The 16,111-nt window shown below is 39.7% G+C and overlaps 1 protein-coding gene across 9 annotated transcripts in view; it reads right to left on the bottom strand.

Moving 5' to 3' along the window:
• PAK3 (p21 (RAC1) activated kinase 3) overlaps positions 1–16,111 on the bottom strand; it is a 401,520-nt gene that overhangs the window by 22,664 nt on the left and 362,745 nt on the right. For all 9 annotated transcript variants that reach the window (XM_058292198.2, XM_058292196.2, XM_058292194.2 and 6 more), the window contains 2 exons: positions 15,129–15,228; positions 14,459–14,655 (listed from right to left, as the gene is read on the bottom strand). In XM_058292198.2, coding sequence (XP_058148181.1) covers positions 14,459–14,655; positions 15,129–15,228 — 297 coding nt within the window. The remainder of the gene's footprint in view (positions 1–14,458; positions 14,656–15,128; positions 15,229–16,111) is intronic.

The following is a 16,111-nucleotide window of genomic DNA, read 5'->3' as shown; positions in this document are numbered from 1 at the left end:
AAAGTTAACCAGGTGGTGACTCCAATTGCAGCTGCTGTCCCAGATGTGGTATCATTGCTTGAGCAAATCAACACGCCCCTAGTACCTGATATGCAGCTGTTGATTTGGCAAATGCTTTTTTCTCAATTTCTATTAGTAAGGACCACCAGAAAGAGTTGGCTTTCAGCAGGCAAGGCCAGCAGTGTACCTTCACTGTCCTGCCTCAGGGATATATCAACTCTCCAGCCCTATGTCATAATATTGTCCACAGGGATCTTGATCATCTCTCCCTTGCACAAGACATCACACTGGTCCATCATATTCATGATATCATGTTGATAGGATCTAGTGAGCAAGAAGTAGCACTTCAAGACTTATTCGTAAGGCATTTGCATGAGAGAGGATGGGAGATAAATCCAACTAAAATACAAGGTCCTTCTACATCAGTGAAATTTCTAGGTGTCCAGCGGTGTGGAACAAGTCAAGATATCCCTTCTAAAGTGAAGAATAACCTGTTCCATTTGGCTCCTCCTATAACCAAAAAAGAGGCAAAACACTTAGTTGGTCTCTTTGGATTTTGGAAATAACACATTCCTCATTTGGGTGTGCTACTCCAGCCCATTTACTGGGTGACCAGTAAAGCTGCTACTTTTGTTTGGGGACCAGAATAAGAAAAGGAACTGTGTCAGATCCAGGCTGCTGTGCAAGCTCTACTATAACTTGGGCCATATAATCCAGCAGATCCAGTGGTGCTGGAAGTTTGAGTGGCAAATAGAGATGCTCTCTGGAGCCTTTGGTAGTCCTCTGTAGGAGAATCACAACACAGACCCTTAGGATTTTGGAGCAAAGCCCTGTCATCCTCTGCAGATAGCTACTCCCCTTTTGAGAAACAGCTTTTGGCCTGCTACTGGTCCTTAGTAGAGACTGATCCCTTAACCATGGGATAGTAAGTTACCATGAGACCTGAGTTGCCTGTCATGAGTTGGGTATTGTCTGACCCACCAAACCATAAAGTTGGACATACACAGCAGCACTCCATAATAAAGTGGAAGTAGCATATATGAGATAGGGCTCAAGTGGGTCCTGAAGGCATGAGTAACTTCCATGAGGAAGTAGCCCAAATGCCCATGGTCAACACCCCTGCCATGTTACATTCTTTCCCAGCCCACAGCTTTGGCCTCTTAGAGAGTCTATTACAATCAGTTGACTAAGGAAGAGAAAACTCAGGCCTGGTTTATATATGTTTCTGCATGATATGCAGGTGCCATCCTAAAGTGGACAGCTACAGCACTGCAGCCCCTTTCTGGGACATCCCTGAAGGCCAGTGGTGAGGGCACATCCTCCCAGTGGGCAGAACTTCAAGCAGTGCACCTGGTTGTTAATTTTTCTTGGAAGCAGAAATGGCCAGAGGTGCATTTGTACACTGATTCGTGGGCTCTTGCCAATGGTTTGGCTTGATGGTATGGGACTTGGAAGGAACATGATTGGAAAATTGGTGACAAATATATCTGGGGAATAGGTATGTGAATTGGCCTTTCTAAGTGGCCAAAAAACATGGAAATTTTTGTGTCCCATGTGAATGCTCACCAGTGGGTAACTTCAGCAGAGGAAGATTTTAATAATCAAGTGGATAAGATGACCCACTCTGTGGCTAATGCTCAGCCTCTTTCCCCAGCCACTCCTGCTAAAGCCCAATGGGCTCATGAACAAAGTGGACATGGAGGTAGGGATGGAGGTGATTTATGGGCTCAGCAACATGAACTTCCCTTTACCAAGGCTGACTTAGCTACAGCTACTGCTGAGTGCCCAATGTGCCAGCAGCAGAGACACACACTCAGCCCCCAATATGGCACCATTCTAGGTGACTAGCCTACTACCTAGTGGCAGGTTGACTACATTGGACCACTTCCACCATGGAAGGGGCAGCGATATGTTTTAACTGGAATAGACACATATTCTGGATACGGGTTTGCATTTCCTGCATGCAATGCTTCTTCCAAAACTACCATCCATGGACTTACTGAATGTCTTATGTACTTCCATGGCATTCCACACAGCATTGCTTTTGATCAAGGAACCCATTTCACAGCAAATGATGTGCAGGAATGGGCACATTCCCAAGGAATTCACTGGTCTTACCATGTTCCCCATCATCCTGAAGCAGCTGGATTGATAGAACAGTGGAATGCCCTTTTGAAGACTCAATTACAGTGCCAACTAGGTGGCAATACCTTGAAGGGCTGGGGCAGTGTTATCCAGGAGGTTTTGTATGCCCTAAATTTTTGTCTACTCTATGGTGCTATTTCTCCCAATAACCAGTATCCATGGGTCCAGGAATCAAGGGGTGGAAATGGGACTGGCACCACTCACTATTACCCCTAGAGACCCACAAGAAAAATTTTTGCTTCCTGTCCCTGCAACCTCAAACTCTGCTGGTCTACAGGTTTTAGTCCCAAAAGGAGAAGTGATGTCACTAGGGAACACAGCAATAATTCCACTGAACTGGAAGTTAAAACTGCCTCCTGGCCACTGTGGACTCATTTTACCTTTGAATCAACAGTCAAAGAAGGGAATAACTGTACTGGCTGGGGTGATTGACCCTGACTATTCAGGGGAAATAGGACTGCATCTACTTAATGGGGTAAAGAAGATTTTGCCTGGAATACAGGAGATCCTCTAGGGCACCTCCTAGTACTGCCATGTCCTATGATTAAAGTCAATGGAAAATTGCAACAGCTCAATCCAAGCAGGACAAACAATGGCCCAGGATCTTCAGGGATGAAAGCTTGGTTCGCCCACCAGGCAAAGAACCACGGCCATCTGATGTGCTTGCTGAGGATGATGAAAACATGGAATGGGTAGTGGATGAAGGTAGTGATAAAAATGAACTTTGTGCTTTATGGACATCCAATAGAAAGTACACATTTAACCACAGTGTCCATTTCCTCTACAGTCTCTCCACATGTGTTCAGAGTAACAAGACAAAATTTTATTTGTTTATGTACTTACTTACTTCTTCACTCCTGGTGGGAAAGGTATCTTTGGTAAGACAAAGAGCCAGACAATTTTTTGGCCTAATAATTCTTCAAGGTAATGTTACACGAATTGGCGAATATTACCTAAAGACAGATGCATCTGTCCTATAGATGTACTGCTCTGAAAGTAAGGTCTTTTAAAAACATCTACCAAAGATGAACAATAAAGATATACCACCCTCTTAAAAAAAAAAAAAAAAAAAAAAAAAAAAAATGAACTTTGACCATGTGACCAGTTATAGAAATGAGGAGTATAATGGTCATGAATCTTTCTTCCTTGTTTCATTCCGATGATGATTGTATATGTACACAAAACAAATTTCCTTGTCTTCTTACCCAAACTTTTCCCTTATCATATAACAACTTGTATCCATTTCATGTAATAATATTTGAGGATGTCAAGTTTGAGAGTGACTATTACCCAAGAACTTGCACCCTATTCTGTATGGAATTAATGTGTTTCTGGTTATACTCAGGAGAGTTGAACATTGTTAGGTGGAAATACATATATATACATATATGCATGTCTGTTATTGCTTTTTTACTTAGAGACTAAGTATGGTTTAAGGTAATGTGTATGGTTGCCAAGTTGACAAGGGGTGGACTGTGATGGTTAGGCTATTGTGTCGACTCGGCCAGGTAATCGTGCCCAGTTGTTTAGTCAAGCAAGCACTGGGCTAACTGTAATACAAGGGCATTAATGGACTTTAGTCACCACTGACTTTACTGCAGTGGTAAATCATAGGTAGCTTGTTATAATTACATCAGTCAGGGAGCTTGCCATCAGCAATGAGTGATGCTTAACCCAATCAGTTGAATCCTTAAAAGGGGAAGTGATTCCAGCATTGACAGAGAATTTCCCAGCTCATCTTTGGGCATCCTACATCTCCCAGACCTCCTCAAGAACCTTCATTGGATTTTCATTGCCTACCTGTGTAACCTGGACCTGTGCATCTACAGAGCTACATGAAAGACTCTTGTATAATCTCATACTATTGACAGATAATCACTCTTTGATTCTGTTTCCCTAGAGAAACCTGACTAAAACAAATGTATTGGAGCAACATGGCTGCCAAAGTTTGTGAGGGTTCAGGCTACCTGGGTTCCTCTGGGCTCAGCACCTCTGTTTTCTCCACAAGATCAGCTGTAGTCTATGAGGCTCTCTAGGCCTTGCCTCTCTCCACAAGATCTGCTGTAGACTATTAGGCAAACAGCTCTGTCTCTCTCCCTGGGGCTCCAGCTTCAGCATCAAATTCCAACATCAAAACTCCACATAAAAAGCCTTCCAACTCTGTCCTTTGCCATGCCTTTTATCCGTGAGTCCCTACCCACCAAGGGTGAGGGCTCAATGCCCTACTGGCACAAGAGGTTTACCTAATTACTTAATCAAGTAAACCTCTGAATCCAATATAATCTAACATGCCTAGAGGAAAAAATCAGTTTACAAACATAATCCAATATTTCTTTTTGGCATTCATCAATAATATCAAACTGCTACACTCCACCCTCTGAATGCCAAAAAGATAGTACAATATCTTTTTTAAAAAAACCCTTAAAGCAGTTACAATGCAAGTACTAAATCATATCACAATCAATTAAAAGAAGTACAGTTTGTCTTGGGGCAAAATCCTGTCTGCTACAGACCTCTGAAACTTACAAAACAATTCAACTACTTCCAATACACAAATGAACAGAGGATAAACATATTCATTACAATAAGGAGAAATTAGGAGGGAAACATGAGTCACAGTTTTTCGGCAGTCCAGTAGACCTCCGGGGCACCCTCTATTTGATTTCAAAGTCCGAGAGTCATTCTTAAGATGATGGTTTCTTCTTTTTGGGGTCTTATAGGAACACACCCTTTCTACATGCTTCCCTAATGGCCATTTTCTTGTTTCAACCCTCATCAAACATCTGGGTATTGACCAAGCTCCAGAACTCATCCTCCAAGTGTATTGGGGTGATTGCCACACTTTACCAAATCTTTGGGTTAGAGTCATAACCCTCCTAGTACAGTGATATGAAGACTACATTCCCCCTAACCTCTGGCAAACAGTCTCATCACTCTCAGAGCAACAAGTTGACCTTGTGGCTTCCCTAACCTTTGGCATACAGGTTCAGTCCTCTCAGAACAAAGGGTTGAACCACCTGGCCTTCTTTAACCTTTCTGGGACAGGTCCAACCCCCTCAGACTTGTGGAGAGCTGACCTTAACTGCTCTAATCCTTGGGGAATATGCTCCATCTTCTCTGTGCCTTGGGGCAGCAAAACTCTCCCAGAACATCGGACAGGAACATCCACCCTCTTCAACAACTGGTGCAAATTCACCCACTCTGTACACATGGGTGGGGTTCCTCTCTTGGCCTAAGGTGATGTCCTAATTCCAGATCTCAGCTTACATGGCTTTCCTCTTAAAGTTGTTTCTCCTTCAATCTCCCCTTTCCATTTCCTTTTTATTCCAGGCTGACAGTGGTTTTGTTCATACAGCTCTCTCAAAAACCATGTTGGTTTAGCATGCAGGAAGCAGAGGTCCAAGCCATCAGACAGTAAGACTTTCCACAAATCTTTCCGACATAACCACATCTTATATCTTGATTTACAAGTTCCACATTTAGCTAAGTCCTCCAGTGGGGCACTTTCATCTGGGAGCCTGATTTGAAGAGGCTTAGAATTTTCAGAATCAGTTTCTGCTTTCTTTGTGCCCAACAATTCAGTTCTCAGCTTATCTCACTCATCTAGCATTTTGCTTTAAGCTGCAAGGAGAAGCTGAGCTGCATTCTCCGAGTTTACTTTGGAAAGTTCTTCAGCTAAATGCCCAGGCTTACCATTTTCAAATTCTGCCTTACATAAAATATCAGGAGTTAATTTTGATAAGTTCTCTTCAACTTTAAAACACAGATTGTCTTTCCTCCAGTTTCCAATAATAATCTCATCATTTAATTCTAAAGCACCATAAAAAATCTCTTTAGCATCCATATTACTATTGTCAGTCTCTTCAAAGCTATCTAGGCCTTTTCCATCAAGCATTTCACAATTCTTCCAAAAAATACCCCTTATCCTTTTATAAAACCATTGCATCATTTTGGTAATTGCAAAAGCACTACCCCACTTCTGGTACCAAATTCTGTATTAGTCAGCCTAAGGGGTACTGATGCAAAATACCAGAAATTGGTTGGTTTTTATAAATGGCATTTATGTGGGGTAGGAGCTTACAGATACCAGACCATAAAGCATAAGTTACTTCCCTCACCAAAGTCTATTTTCACATGTTGGAGCAAATGGCTGCTGATGTCTCTGAGAGTTCAGGCTTCCTGGTTCCTCTAGGCTCAGCACCTCTGTTTTCTCCACAAGGTCATTTGTAGACTATGAGGCTCTCTAGGCTTTGCCTCTCTCCACAGGGACAGCTGTGGACTATCAGGCAAACTGTTCTGTCTCTCTCCCTGGGGTTCCAGCTTCAGCAGCAGAGATGCCCAGAGATGTACTTACCAAATGCAATGGATGTATCATGATGATGGGAGTGAGTGTTGCTGGGGGGAGTGGTGGGGTGGGGGTGGTGGGGTTGAATGGGACCTCATATTGTTTTTTTAATGTAATATTTTTACAAAATCAATAAAAAAAAATTCCAACATCAAAACTCCACATAAAAAGCCTTCCAACTCTGTCCTTTGCCATGCCTTTTATCTGTGAGTTTCCACCCACTAAGGTTGGGGGCTCAATGCCCTACTGGCACAAGAGGTTTACCTAATTACTTAATCAAGTAAGCCTCTGAGTCTAATATAATCTAATACAACCAGAGGAAAAAATCAGTTTACAAACATAATCCAATATTTCTTTTTGGAATTCATCACTAATATCAAACTGCTATACCTGGTCTCTATTTGGTCTATTATCTTCCTCATTTCTCACTCTCTCTTCAATTCACATATAACTTTCTAGTTCTAAGGTACATTTTAACTTATATATTTGTTCATTTCATATTTCAGAATATTAGAGAAGGTGCTAGCTCCCTGAATTCCATGGGTTTTTCTAAATTACCACAATAGGACAAGAACACAGTCTAACTGTGGTAAGTTCTATGAAATATGCGTTATTACATAAACAGATTTCAATTTCTATTTTATATGCAGCTCATCAACTGAATTATCAATTGTGTTATGTACACAATAATATATGATTTTTCCCATCACACCACAGAGGCTAGATCACGTTTCCCTGCAATTGCTTTATCATTTCAGTCTTCCTCCCTGGCTTCTCCCTGAGATTACTGTCAGAGAGGGGCTACTGAGTCTCGCATGCATCATGTTTCATGTAGTGATCAAGTGTATTTGCTTGGTAGGAAAAGGGAGATCCTTCCATTCTAGAAGAAACTGTTGTAATCAGGAGGTGCTAAGAAAAATGTCACCTAGTTAACTTTCTGAAGGTGACCCCTAAAAACAATGCACACTCTAACTATACCCCTTTCTACAGAGTCAGGGATGGCTGTAGCCTGTCTAAAGCCAAAGAACACAGAGTCAGAGTAGAGAATCAGTTTCTTTCTCTCTGTCCTTCTCAATCTCTCAATCTTTCAAGCTCTCTCTCTCATGTAAATCTTACATGAAAGCCCAATATAGAAAATAAATGGAAATGGAATTGTTCTAGTGGAACCAAGAATCCTACCCATGTGATCTCCCCCTTTGTTCCTTCAGCAGCCCAAGGAACTCCATGGAACTCTAGGACTTCTTGGAGTCCACTGGAAACAACTTATTTAAATGCTACTCATTTTAAGAGATAAGGAAATGGAGGCCTATCAACAAGAAATCTATAGAAAATCATGGAGTTCCTGACTGACTAACCTGGGAATAGAACTCACTCTTCAATGGAGTCTGGTGGAGACACAAGAAAGCTCCTGTCTAGTTCATTGGCCACATTCATTGGTCACACATACGTGAAAAGTGCTGATGAATTTTGCCACCTAAACACTGGAACCCTTCTTAAAAATAATAAAAAAGCAAGCTACAGTAAAAAGGTCAGCCTGATTCTTGGGATAATTTCAGAACTCTTGTTCTCCTAGCTAATAGGTGAGAGATTGCTCTAATCAAGTTAACTTTCCCTACTAGGAGGCTTTTTCTAAATTATTTCAGAGTATCCTTTTATCACAATGCAAAGGGTCTTCCCTGAAACAATGTTCCAGTGAAGTTAGAAAAGAGACAAATTGAAAGGACAAACACAGGTCAGAAAAGATCTTAATTATCAAGAAAAGTGTCATTATCTTGTTAAAGTCACTCATCACTGGTAAAAACACACACTTCAAAAATCATAGGATAGGGAAGCAGATGTGGCTCAACTGATAGAATGTCCGCCTACCACATGGGAGGTCCAGGTTTCAAACCCAGGCCCTCCTGACTCATGTGGTGAGATGGCCCACATGCAGTACTGCTGCACACAAGGAGTGCTGTGCCACGCAGGGGTGTCCCCCGTGTAGGGGAGCCCCACACGCAAAGACTGTGATGCTCACTGAGCCACCCCATGCAAAAAAAGTGCAGCCTGCCCAGGAGTGGAGCTGCACACACGGAGAGCTGACACAGCAAGATGACACAACAAAAAGGGACACAGATTCCCAGTGCCGCCGACAAGAATACAAATGGACACAGAAGAACACACAATGAATGGACACAGAGAGCAGACAACAGGGGAGGTGGGAGGAGAGAAATAAATAAATCTTTAAAAAAAATCATAGGATAAAACACCTGAATGGGAATTTCAGTGAGAAAATGCTCATCAACACACTTCATGTCTTGTCTTTCTAGAATGTGTTTTGGTTTTGAGGGACTTAACTAATTAGTTCTAGGTCTGGTACTTAAATGGATAATAGTCATGTGCTTTTTTGGCTTTTTCACCAGCCATGCTTTAAGGATACTGGGTAATGAAAATAGTGGGATAAAGGAATGTCAGTCTTGCTCATCAGTGGGTCTCTAGTTGCCACATTTTAATCTTTCTTTCCCTCTTCTTTGCCTGGTCAGAGGCTCTTGGATTTCTAGAGTGCTGTGGAATCAATTTCTTCTTTGGCTGTTCTGGGTCATAACTCACTAGTTTGAACTGCTTCTGAATTACAATCTAAATGAGACTTTCAGCTTCCTTATGGCTAAGTACCATTTTCCTATGCTGAATTCCTGACAACTGGTGATTCTTAAGAGCTGTCTCTTTTGCGAGGCAGTATTTTTTTTCTGATTAAAAAGAAACACTATTACTGCTCCATACTTATTTTAGTTGCAGTTATCCCAACTTATCTCCCTGCCCATTTAGGCACAGGTTTGCTCTCAAAGTAGGAGTGTCAACAAACCATCACTAAATCTTGCTGTTCCATAGTGGCTTATGGAAAAAGAAAGATATGCTCCCAGCTCAACCTGAAATACATTCAAAACAATATTGACTGAGTGCTAGCAAAGTATGTTTGCTTCTCTGGCACTCAGTAAGTTTATGTCTGACTTTAATTCCAAATGAGCATGCTCCATCAAACCCAGACATTCCAATCTACAGCACAGGTTCCAGTGGTTGGGGAGAGCTGGAAGCAGTTTGGCTTTAGTTGCTGTTTTTTAGTTGCTAAAGATTCTCTTATTATGTTTTACTCTCTTCCCTAGACATACGAGGTAACCAGAATTTCCCAAGTCCTCTAATAAATAATAACTAAAATTTGTGTAGTGCTAAAAGTGCAGGGAAAGGGGCACTAAGAAGCCTCATAATGCAGAAAACAGGTCTGAATTTAGACTCCTGTCCCTCTCTTCCCCCATACAGGTAATGTACTCCTAACCATGGGTATTCAGATTGATGGCTTTATTATGCACCAATATGTGCTAGTGTGTTAGGTATATAGTTAGCAGCTGGCACATTTTTAATGAACTCAGAATCTATTTTCAGGAGATGCAAAATTGAAAAAAAAAGCATATCAAAGAGATATATGCTGAACTATATGTCATTTCTTTTTTGATATTCCTATTGAACTGGTAAATCAGAGAATGCCAGAGTGCATCAGGATTTCAATAAGGGTTTGATAGAATTTTCATGATATGTTTTTATATGAAATGTAGGTATGTGGGCAGAATAATAGTATGTTATTTTCTGATTTAACAACTATGATCAAAGAGGACTGATGAAGTGTTATTTATTATCTGCACAGTGTTCTATTAAGGGCTATCCACAAAGCTTTGTACTTGGCCTAGTTCTGGTTACCATTTTTCCCTGGGGTTGGGAACCTGGCATCATTAGTTCTTAAAGATTCCCAGGTGATTTCAATCTGCAACCAAGGATGAAAATCACTGATCTTGCATCTGTGGTTCACGTACTATGCTACATAATGTTTTTAACATTCAGTGTCTCTTTCTGATACCAATCATTGATTTTCAATAATCCAGTATTTGATATGGTTTCACAGATGCATAGCATTCAAAGTTCTCGCATAAAAGTTTGAAAATCACACATAAAAATGTTTCTACACAGTCCAAAGGAGACTTGAACTGGATGTCACTGGGAAATTTTGCAAATGCTAATTTTTTTTCAAAATTTTTTCACAAGAACAGCCCTGTTATAAGTGAATGCAAAGTTAGTAAAGAGGTACTCTCTTGGTGTCCAGAAACAAAACAAACTAAAGATTTGTTTTACAGAAATGACTGTTCTTACTTGTTTAGAATTAGATGATTGTAATCATAGGTTTTAAAAAATATCTTCAATTAACAAAAAAGCTGGGGAAATCAGCAGGACACCAACATTGGATTTGCCTATTCACAGGGAAAGTTTAACTTTAACTCCAATCACTTTAGTAAACAGAAAGAACAAGACACTTTATTATTGAAAGCTGCACTAAAAAATGGCCATGGATCACAGAACAAAATGTTCAAGGCCAATTATGTTGAGTACAAAGACTTCATGCCATGGGGGACGGTAAGAAGTTCGTCTCCTTTCTGTATCTGGAACATTACCAATCTCATAACATCAGCACAGTTATTAACTCTCTGACCTTTAAAAGTCATTTTATGAGCAAATTAGGTCAATTGGTACACAGCAATTTTACATTTTTAAAAATCCCAACCACTTTATAATGAAGGAGGAAAGTAACAAATTCCTTGCATCAACAATACATATGTTAACAGGCATCTGTAATATTCATAGAGGGTTTGCTCACTTGTAACTGAGATAACAAAGACACACACACAAAAGCCAGAGTGAAATGCAAACAACCTTCAAATGTACAGATCCAGAAGTCACGCTTAGCCTCTCTTGTTCAGTGTTACCTATTTATGGTAACTGTACTGAACTCTTCAAATTCCTCCACTCCTTGATGGTATTACTTTGCAGGCAGTGGTGAGGGGAAGTTCTTGGGGAAACGGGGAATCCAACGTCCCTTCACGAGTGGGTAAAAATCATTTTATGTGTCCTTTCTCTCTCACTTTCCTTTCTTACTTTTATATTCCTACATTGATTTACTACAGTCTAATTTTCTCTCTCTCTCATCTGTCTATCTATCTACACATATATTTCCTTTAATGAGCTAGACACTATGCTAGGTGATTTATATATATTATTTCATTTAATTTTCACACTAATTCTGCAAGATAGATATTATCAGCATTTTTCGGATTGGATAGCTTAGAAGGATTTTAAGTGACTTCCTGGAAATCACAGAGCTTGTAGGTTGTGTTAAGACTACGTGGACCAAATTGTTTTCATATCAACATGCTATCCCCCACTCTACTACTCTGTCTTCCTTCCATTTATTTCCTTCTTTCCCCCTCAAGGCATAAATGGTGGATGGGAGTTAGTGTTCGTTTTAAAGAAAAAAGGATTAACCTAGTTCTATTTTGTACCCCTCTTGAAGCTCTGGATGTTTTTTTTTGTTTTTCCTTCATATGGCCTTGTCACCAGGATCCAAGAAGCACAGGCTCCTTATGGGCTCATATTATATCTTTCCCTCTCCAATCTCTCCATCGTTTTGGGTTTTTTTGTTTGTTTTTTTTTAAAGATTTATTTTTCATTTATTTCTCTCCCCTTCCACCCACCCCCAGTTGTCTGCTCTCTGTGTCCATTTGCTGTGGACACAACAAATGTGTTGTGTCCTGTGACCGCTTCTATCCTTATCAGAAGCACTGGGAATCTGTGTTTCTTTTTGTTGCATCATCTTGTGTCAGCTCTTCGTGTGTGCGGCACCATTCTTGGGCAGGCTGCACTTTCTTTTGCGTTGGGCAGCTCTCCTTAAGTGGCACACTCCTTGCACGTGGGGTTCCCCTATGAGGGGGAGACCCCTGCGTGGCATGGCACTCCTCGCGTGCATCAGCACTGCACATGGGCCAGCTCCACACAGGTAAAGGAGGCCCGGGGTTTGAACCGCGGACCTCCCATGTGGTAGGCGGACACCCTCAAATAAGGGCATATAGCCTGGGACACTGCGTTTTCTTTTAGAGAATATGAGTATAGCATATTTGAAATCAGAACTAAGAAAGTACTTGTGGCACCTAGCAGAAAGATAAGCCCAGAATAGGGTTGGTTCAATATGTACTTGTTTGATTAATTAGAGGTTGATGGATAATAATGAACAAAGTTAGAGTAAATCCTTATCAGTGTAATTCAACAGGTTGGTATTTCTGACAGGTCTTTTTGTTATAACCTTAATGTGGGCTTCTTGAACCTGGTAGTTTATTAATCTGTAAGTATTTGTTTAGATACAAGGCTATGGATTCTAAAAGACAAACTGTTAATTATGAGTTCTAATCCCAAGCTAAAAGATGCCTGTAAAGATTAAAACTTGTGTCTTCTTTACTAACAATTAGCAGCCTACCTAAAGTGTGATCAGTTGTAATTTGGAGAACTGGAGAAGGTAATAAATGCATTAATGAAACCAGTTGCTTTACCGATCCATTTGTTTAAGCCTTAAATTCTCATTTTGTATTACTCATTATAAGGCAAATAGCAAAATGGCCATAATCCGTTTTGTGCCTCCAAACTCCGAAGATTTAGAAGAGGAAATCCATGGAAACAAGAACCCTGATGTGTTCTTTCACTACAATTCTTAATGGGCAAAGGTGGTTAAACAATAAGGGAGAGCCCAAGTAATTATCTTGATGTGTTGTTCCACAGGTCAGAGGTGGGCTTGATTTAATTCATGGAGGGCTGACCTGCAAATGGTGGGAAAATGCCCTTTCTGTCCCATTCAGCTTTGCAGGCAGCTAATCACTGTGCATGTCTCACTTCCAAATTGTCTCATGAGAACAGAGCAATAGCCCATAGCATTCATTAGGGCACTTACTCCTCTCTGTTGTTTTCTAATCAGTGCAGGGACTAGGACAAGAGGCCAAGTACCAGAGAGAATTCTGAGGGGGTGAGGAAGAGGCTGTTCTCCTCTCCATACAAAGGGAACAACAGCTCCCAATTACAAAATGTTCAACTGCTAAACAACTCATCAGTTTGGAGGCTTCTTTACATGTATAGAAAACTACATATATTTGACTTGAATATGGATTTTACCAGCTAAAGGTGAAAAAAGTTAACCATTTACTAAGGATAATGTTTTTTTTTTTTTACATACCAAGTGAAAATTCATTTTTGGATTCTTAGTGGTAATGAAACAAGCAATATGTAAGATGACTTTGGCACTGGCATAGTACCTGGTTTTGCAAGGGGAGAATCTGATTCTGCACATATTTCCTTTTTTCACCAATATATCATCCTTTATATATAAAAAAATAAAGCCTTAGGTTCACCCTTAGGCTATATGCAACAAAATAGCTGCTGACTAATTTGGGCACTGAGCAAGCTTTTTCTTCCGTTGAATGGATGATGGTGGAGTTAGGTTATAAAACAGAGCTTTTCTCTTTGTGAAGGTATCGTGACAATTTAAAGATCAAATTTCTGATTCTGCAGTAGCAATCTGAGTTACCCAACAAAAACTACTTCCATTTATTTCTTCCTTGGCAATCTAATGAAGTTTGTGATTTCACCAAGCTGGCACTGTGCCCATCTTGGTATTCCATTCAATATTCAGCAAGCTGTTATTGCACAATAAAATCATTAGTGATAATGAAACAAGATTTAATTTCAAAAAAAATATTCTCGTGGAAATGCATTTATTTAGTTTTAAAATTAATTATAAAGCAAATGTTTCTTAGATCATTTAACCATGGCATGTAATAAAAATTCACATCTTGCTTTAAAAGTAATACTTTTGTTATACACCACAGAGCAATACTAAAGAATTTTAAAGACCCATGTCATTAGAAATATTGGTAACAATGCACTTTAGAAAACTGTTGCATTATCTTAAGACAAACTGAAAATAACTCATGGCAATTTTGAAAATTATAACTTAGCTTCAATGTCATTTGTCCTAAGATCCAATCCTTCCACTTGGTTGAGGAAAGAAATGACATTTGTTCTTCCCCTTTTCTGGAGATGGGATACCTGAATTCTCTTCTGACTTACCCTGAGTGGATTTTCATTAAGGTAAGGGGGTTCACCTTCCACCATTTCAATTGCCATAATCCCCAGGGACCAGATATCAACTTTCGGGCCATATGCTTTTCGAGTCACCACCTCAGGTGCCATCCAATAGGGGGTGCCCACCATAGTGCTTCGTTTACTTTGCTCAGGTGTGATCTGGGCACAGAACCCAAAATCAGCTGCAGAGAAGAAAAGTCAGTTAAAATCAGCTCAGATTATGTTTGTTTTACTATCAGACATGGATGTGCCTTCCTCTGTTAATACTAAGCTTCCAAAACTGCCTAGTTCATATTTTGTTATCTGATCTGCCCACTGATTCTGGTATTAAAAGTGTCAGAAATAATTGGCTAATGTGGTAACATTGTTACTAACCCTCATCATTCCCTCAAACTTACAAAATTTTGCAGATTTCTAACTAGGTATTTGTCATCCAGCTGATGGATATCACTAGAAATTCTGAAATAGTAAATCCCTCCAATCTGTTTATGATCTACAGGAACACAGTGTTAGAAAAACTATTTACTTCAAGCTGGGCTATAACTGATTTCAAATCAATCACTTTTTTAATAGCCATTATCATCTTAAGATAAACAGTAAAAGAGCAGAAATTCCTTGATATTCTCTTCAATACCATCTGAACCAAAATACCTACTCAATTTAACAGAGCCATCCATCCCGAGGAGAATATTGTCACTCTTTATGTCTCTATGGATCACTTGGTTTGAGTGTAAGAAATCCAAAGCTTGGAGGCACTAATGAATTAGAAAAAAAAAGTTCTAATTATATCACAATATTTTTTAAATACTAAGTTTCATTTTTAGATAAATTTTGATAAAAGGGTATGATTTTATATTGTCAAGATTACTAAATGTTTTAACACCACACTGAAAGCACATTACCATTTAAATCATTAACACTACTAAGCATTATATGTATGAAGGCTCTCAAGTCAGACTAGGACATGAAGAATGATGGTGTGATAAGTATCACCAACCATTAATACAGCCAAACTAGCCAATTAAAATGATTATACTTTGACCTAGTTATCTGGAAGATATGAATTCAGCTTGGTCTCATATAGATGTAATAAGTTTTTGCTTATGTGGCATGATTTGTTTCAGTAGGTCTGGAATGGTTCCTAGGAATGTGCATTTAAAATAAGTGCCCCAGATGCTTCTGATGGATAGCCAGACTTGGGAAACAATTTTAGGCTATGCTGTAGCTATAGGCCCTTTTTTGGAAATGACTCTGTATTGTAGTACTATAGGATGGAAACCACAGGCTCAAGGTAGAATATTCTCCTGAATGACAAGTTTGATTTAAATGTGTTTGAAGAAGGGGGCAGGGAACGAGAGGAGAGCAAGGAAGGAGAGAATTTAAGCAAACAAGTTAACAAAGACCATGCAAAAATTAGCTGAGATCATTTGGTTTTATTTCCCTATCACTCGTTTGCAAGTTTCTGTGGGTCAGAGTTTCTACTTGTCTGTACAGTAAACCTCACCACAATGCATAGGGTAGATGGCAATGTCCATGATGAGACTACAGTGATAAGGGTAAAATATTGGTAATGCCCATGATGAGTGTGTTCTTTCTAATAATGAAAAAGATATAATAAAAATATCCTTAATTTATCTT

Source organism: Dasypus novemcinctus, chromosome X (genome assembly GCF_030445035.2).
Source record: "Dasypus novemcinctus isolate mDasNov1 chromosome X, mDasNov1.1.hap2, whole genome shotgun sequence".
In the NCBI taxonomy this organism is placed as follows: Eukaryota; Metazoa; Chordata; class Mammalia; order Cingulata; family Dasypodidae; genus Dasypus; species Dasypus novemcinctus.
This window is presented reverse-complemented; position numbering and strand designations above follow the sequence as displayed.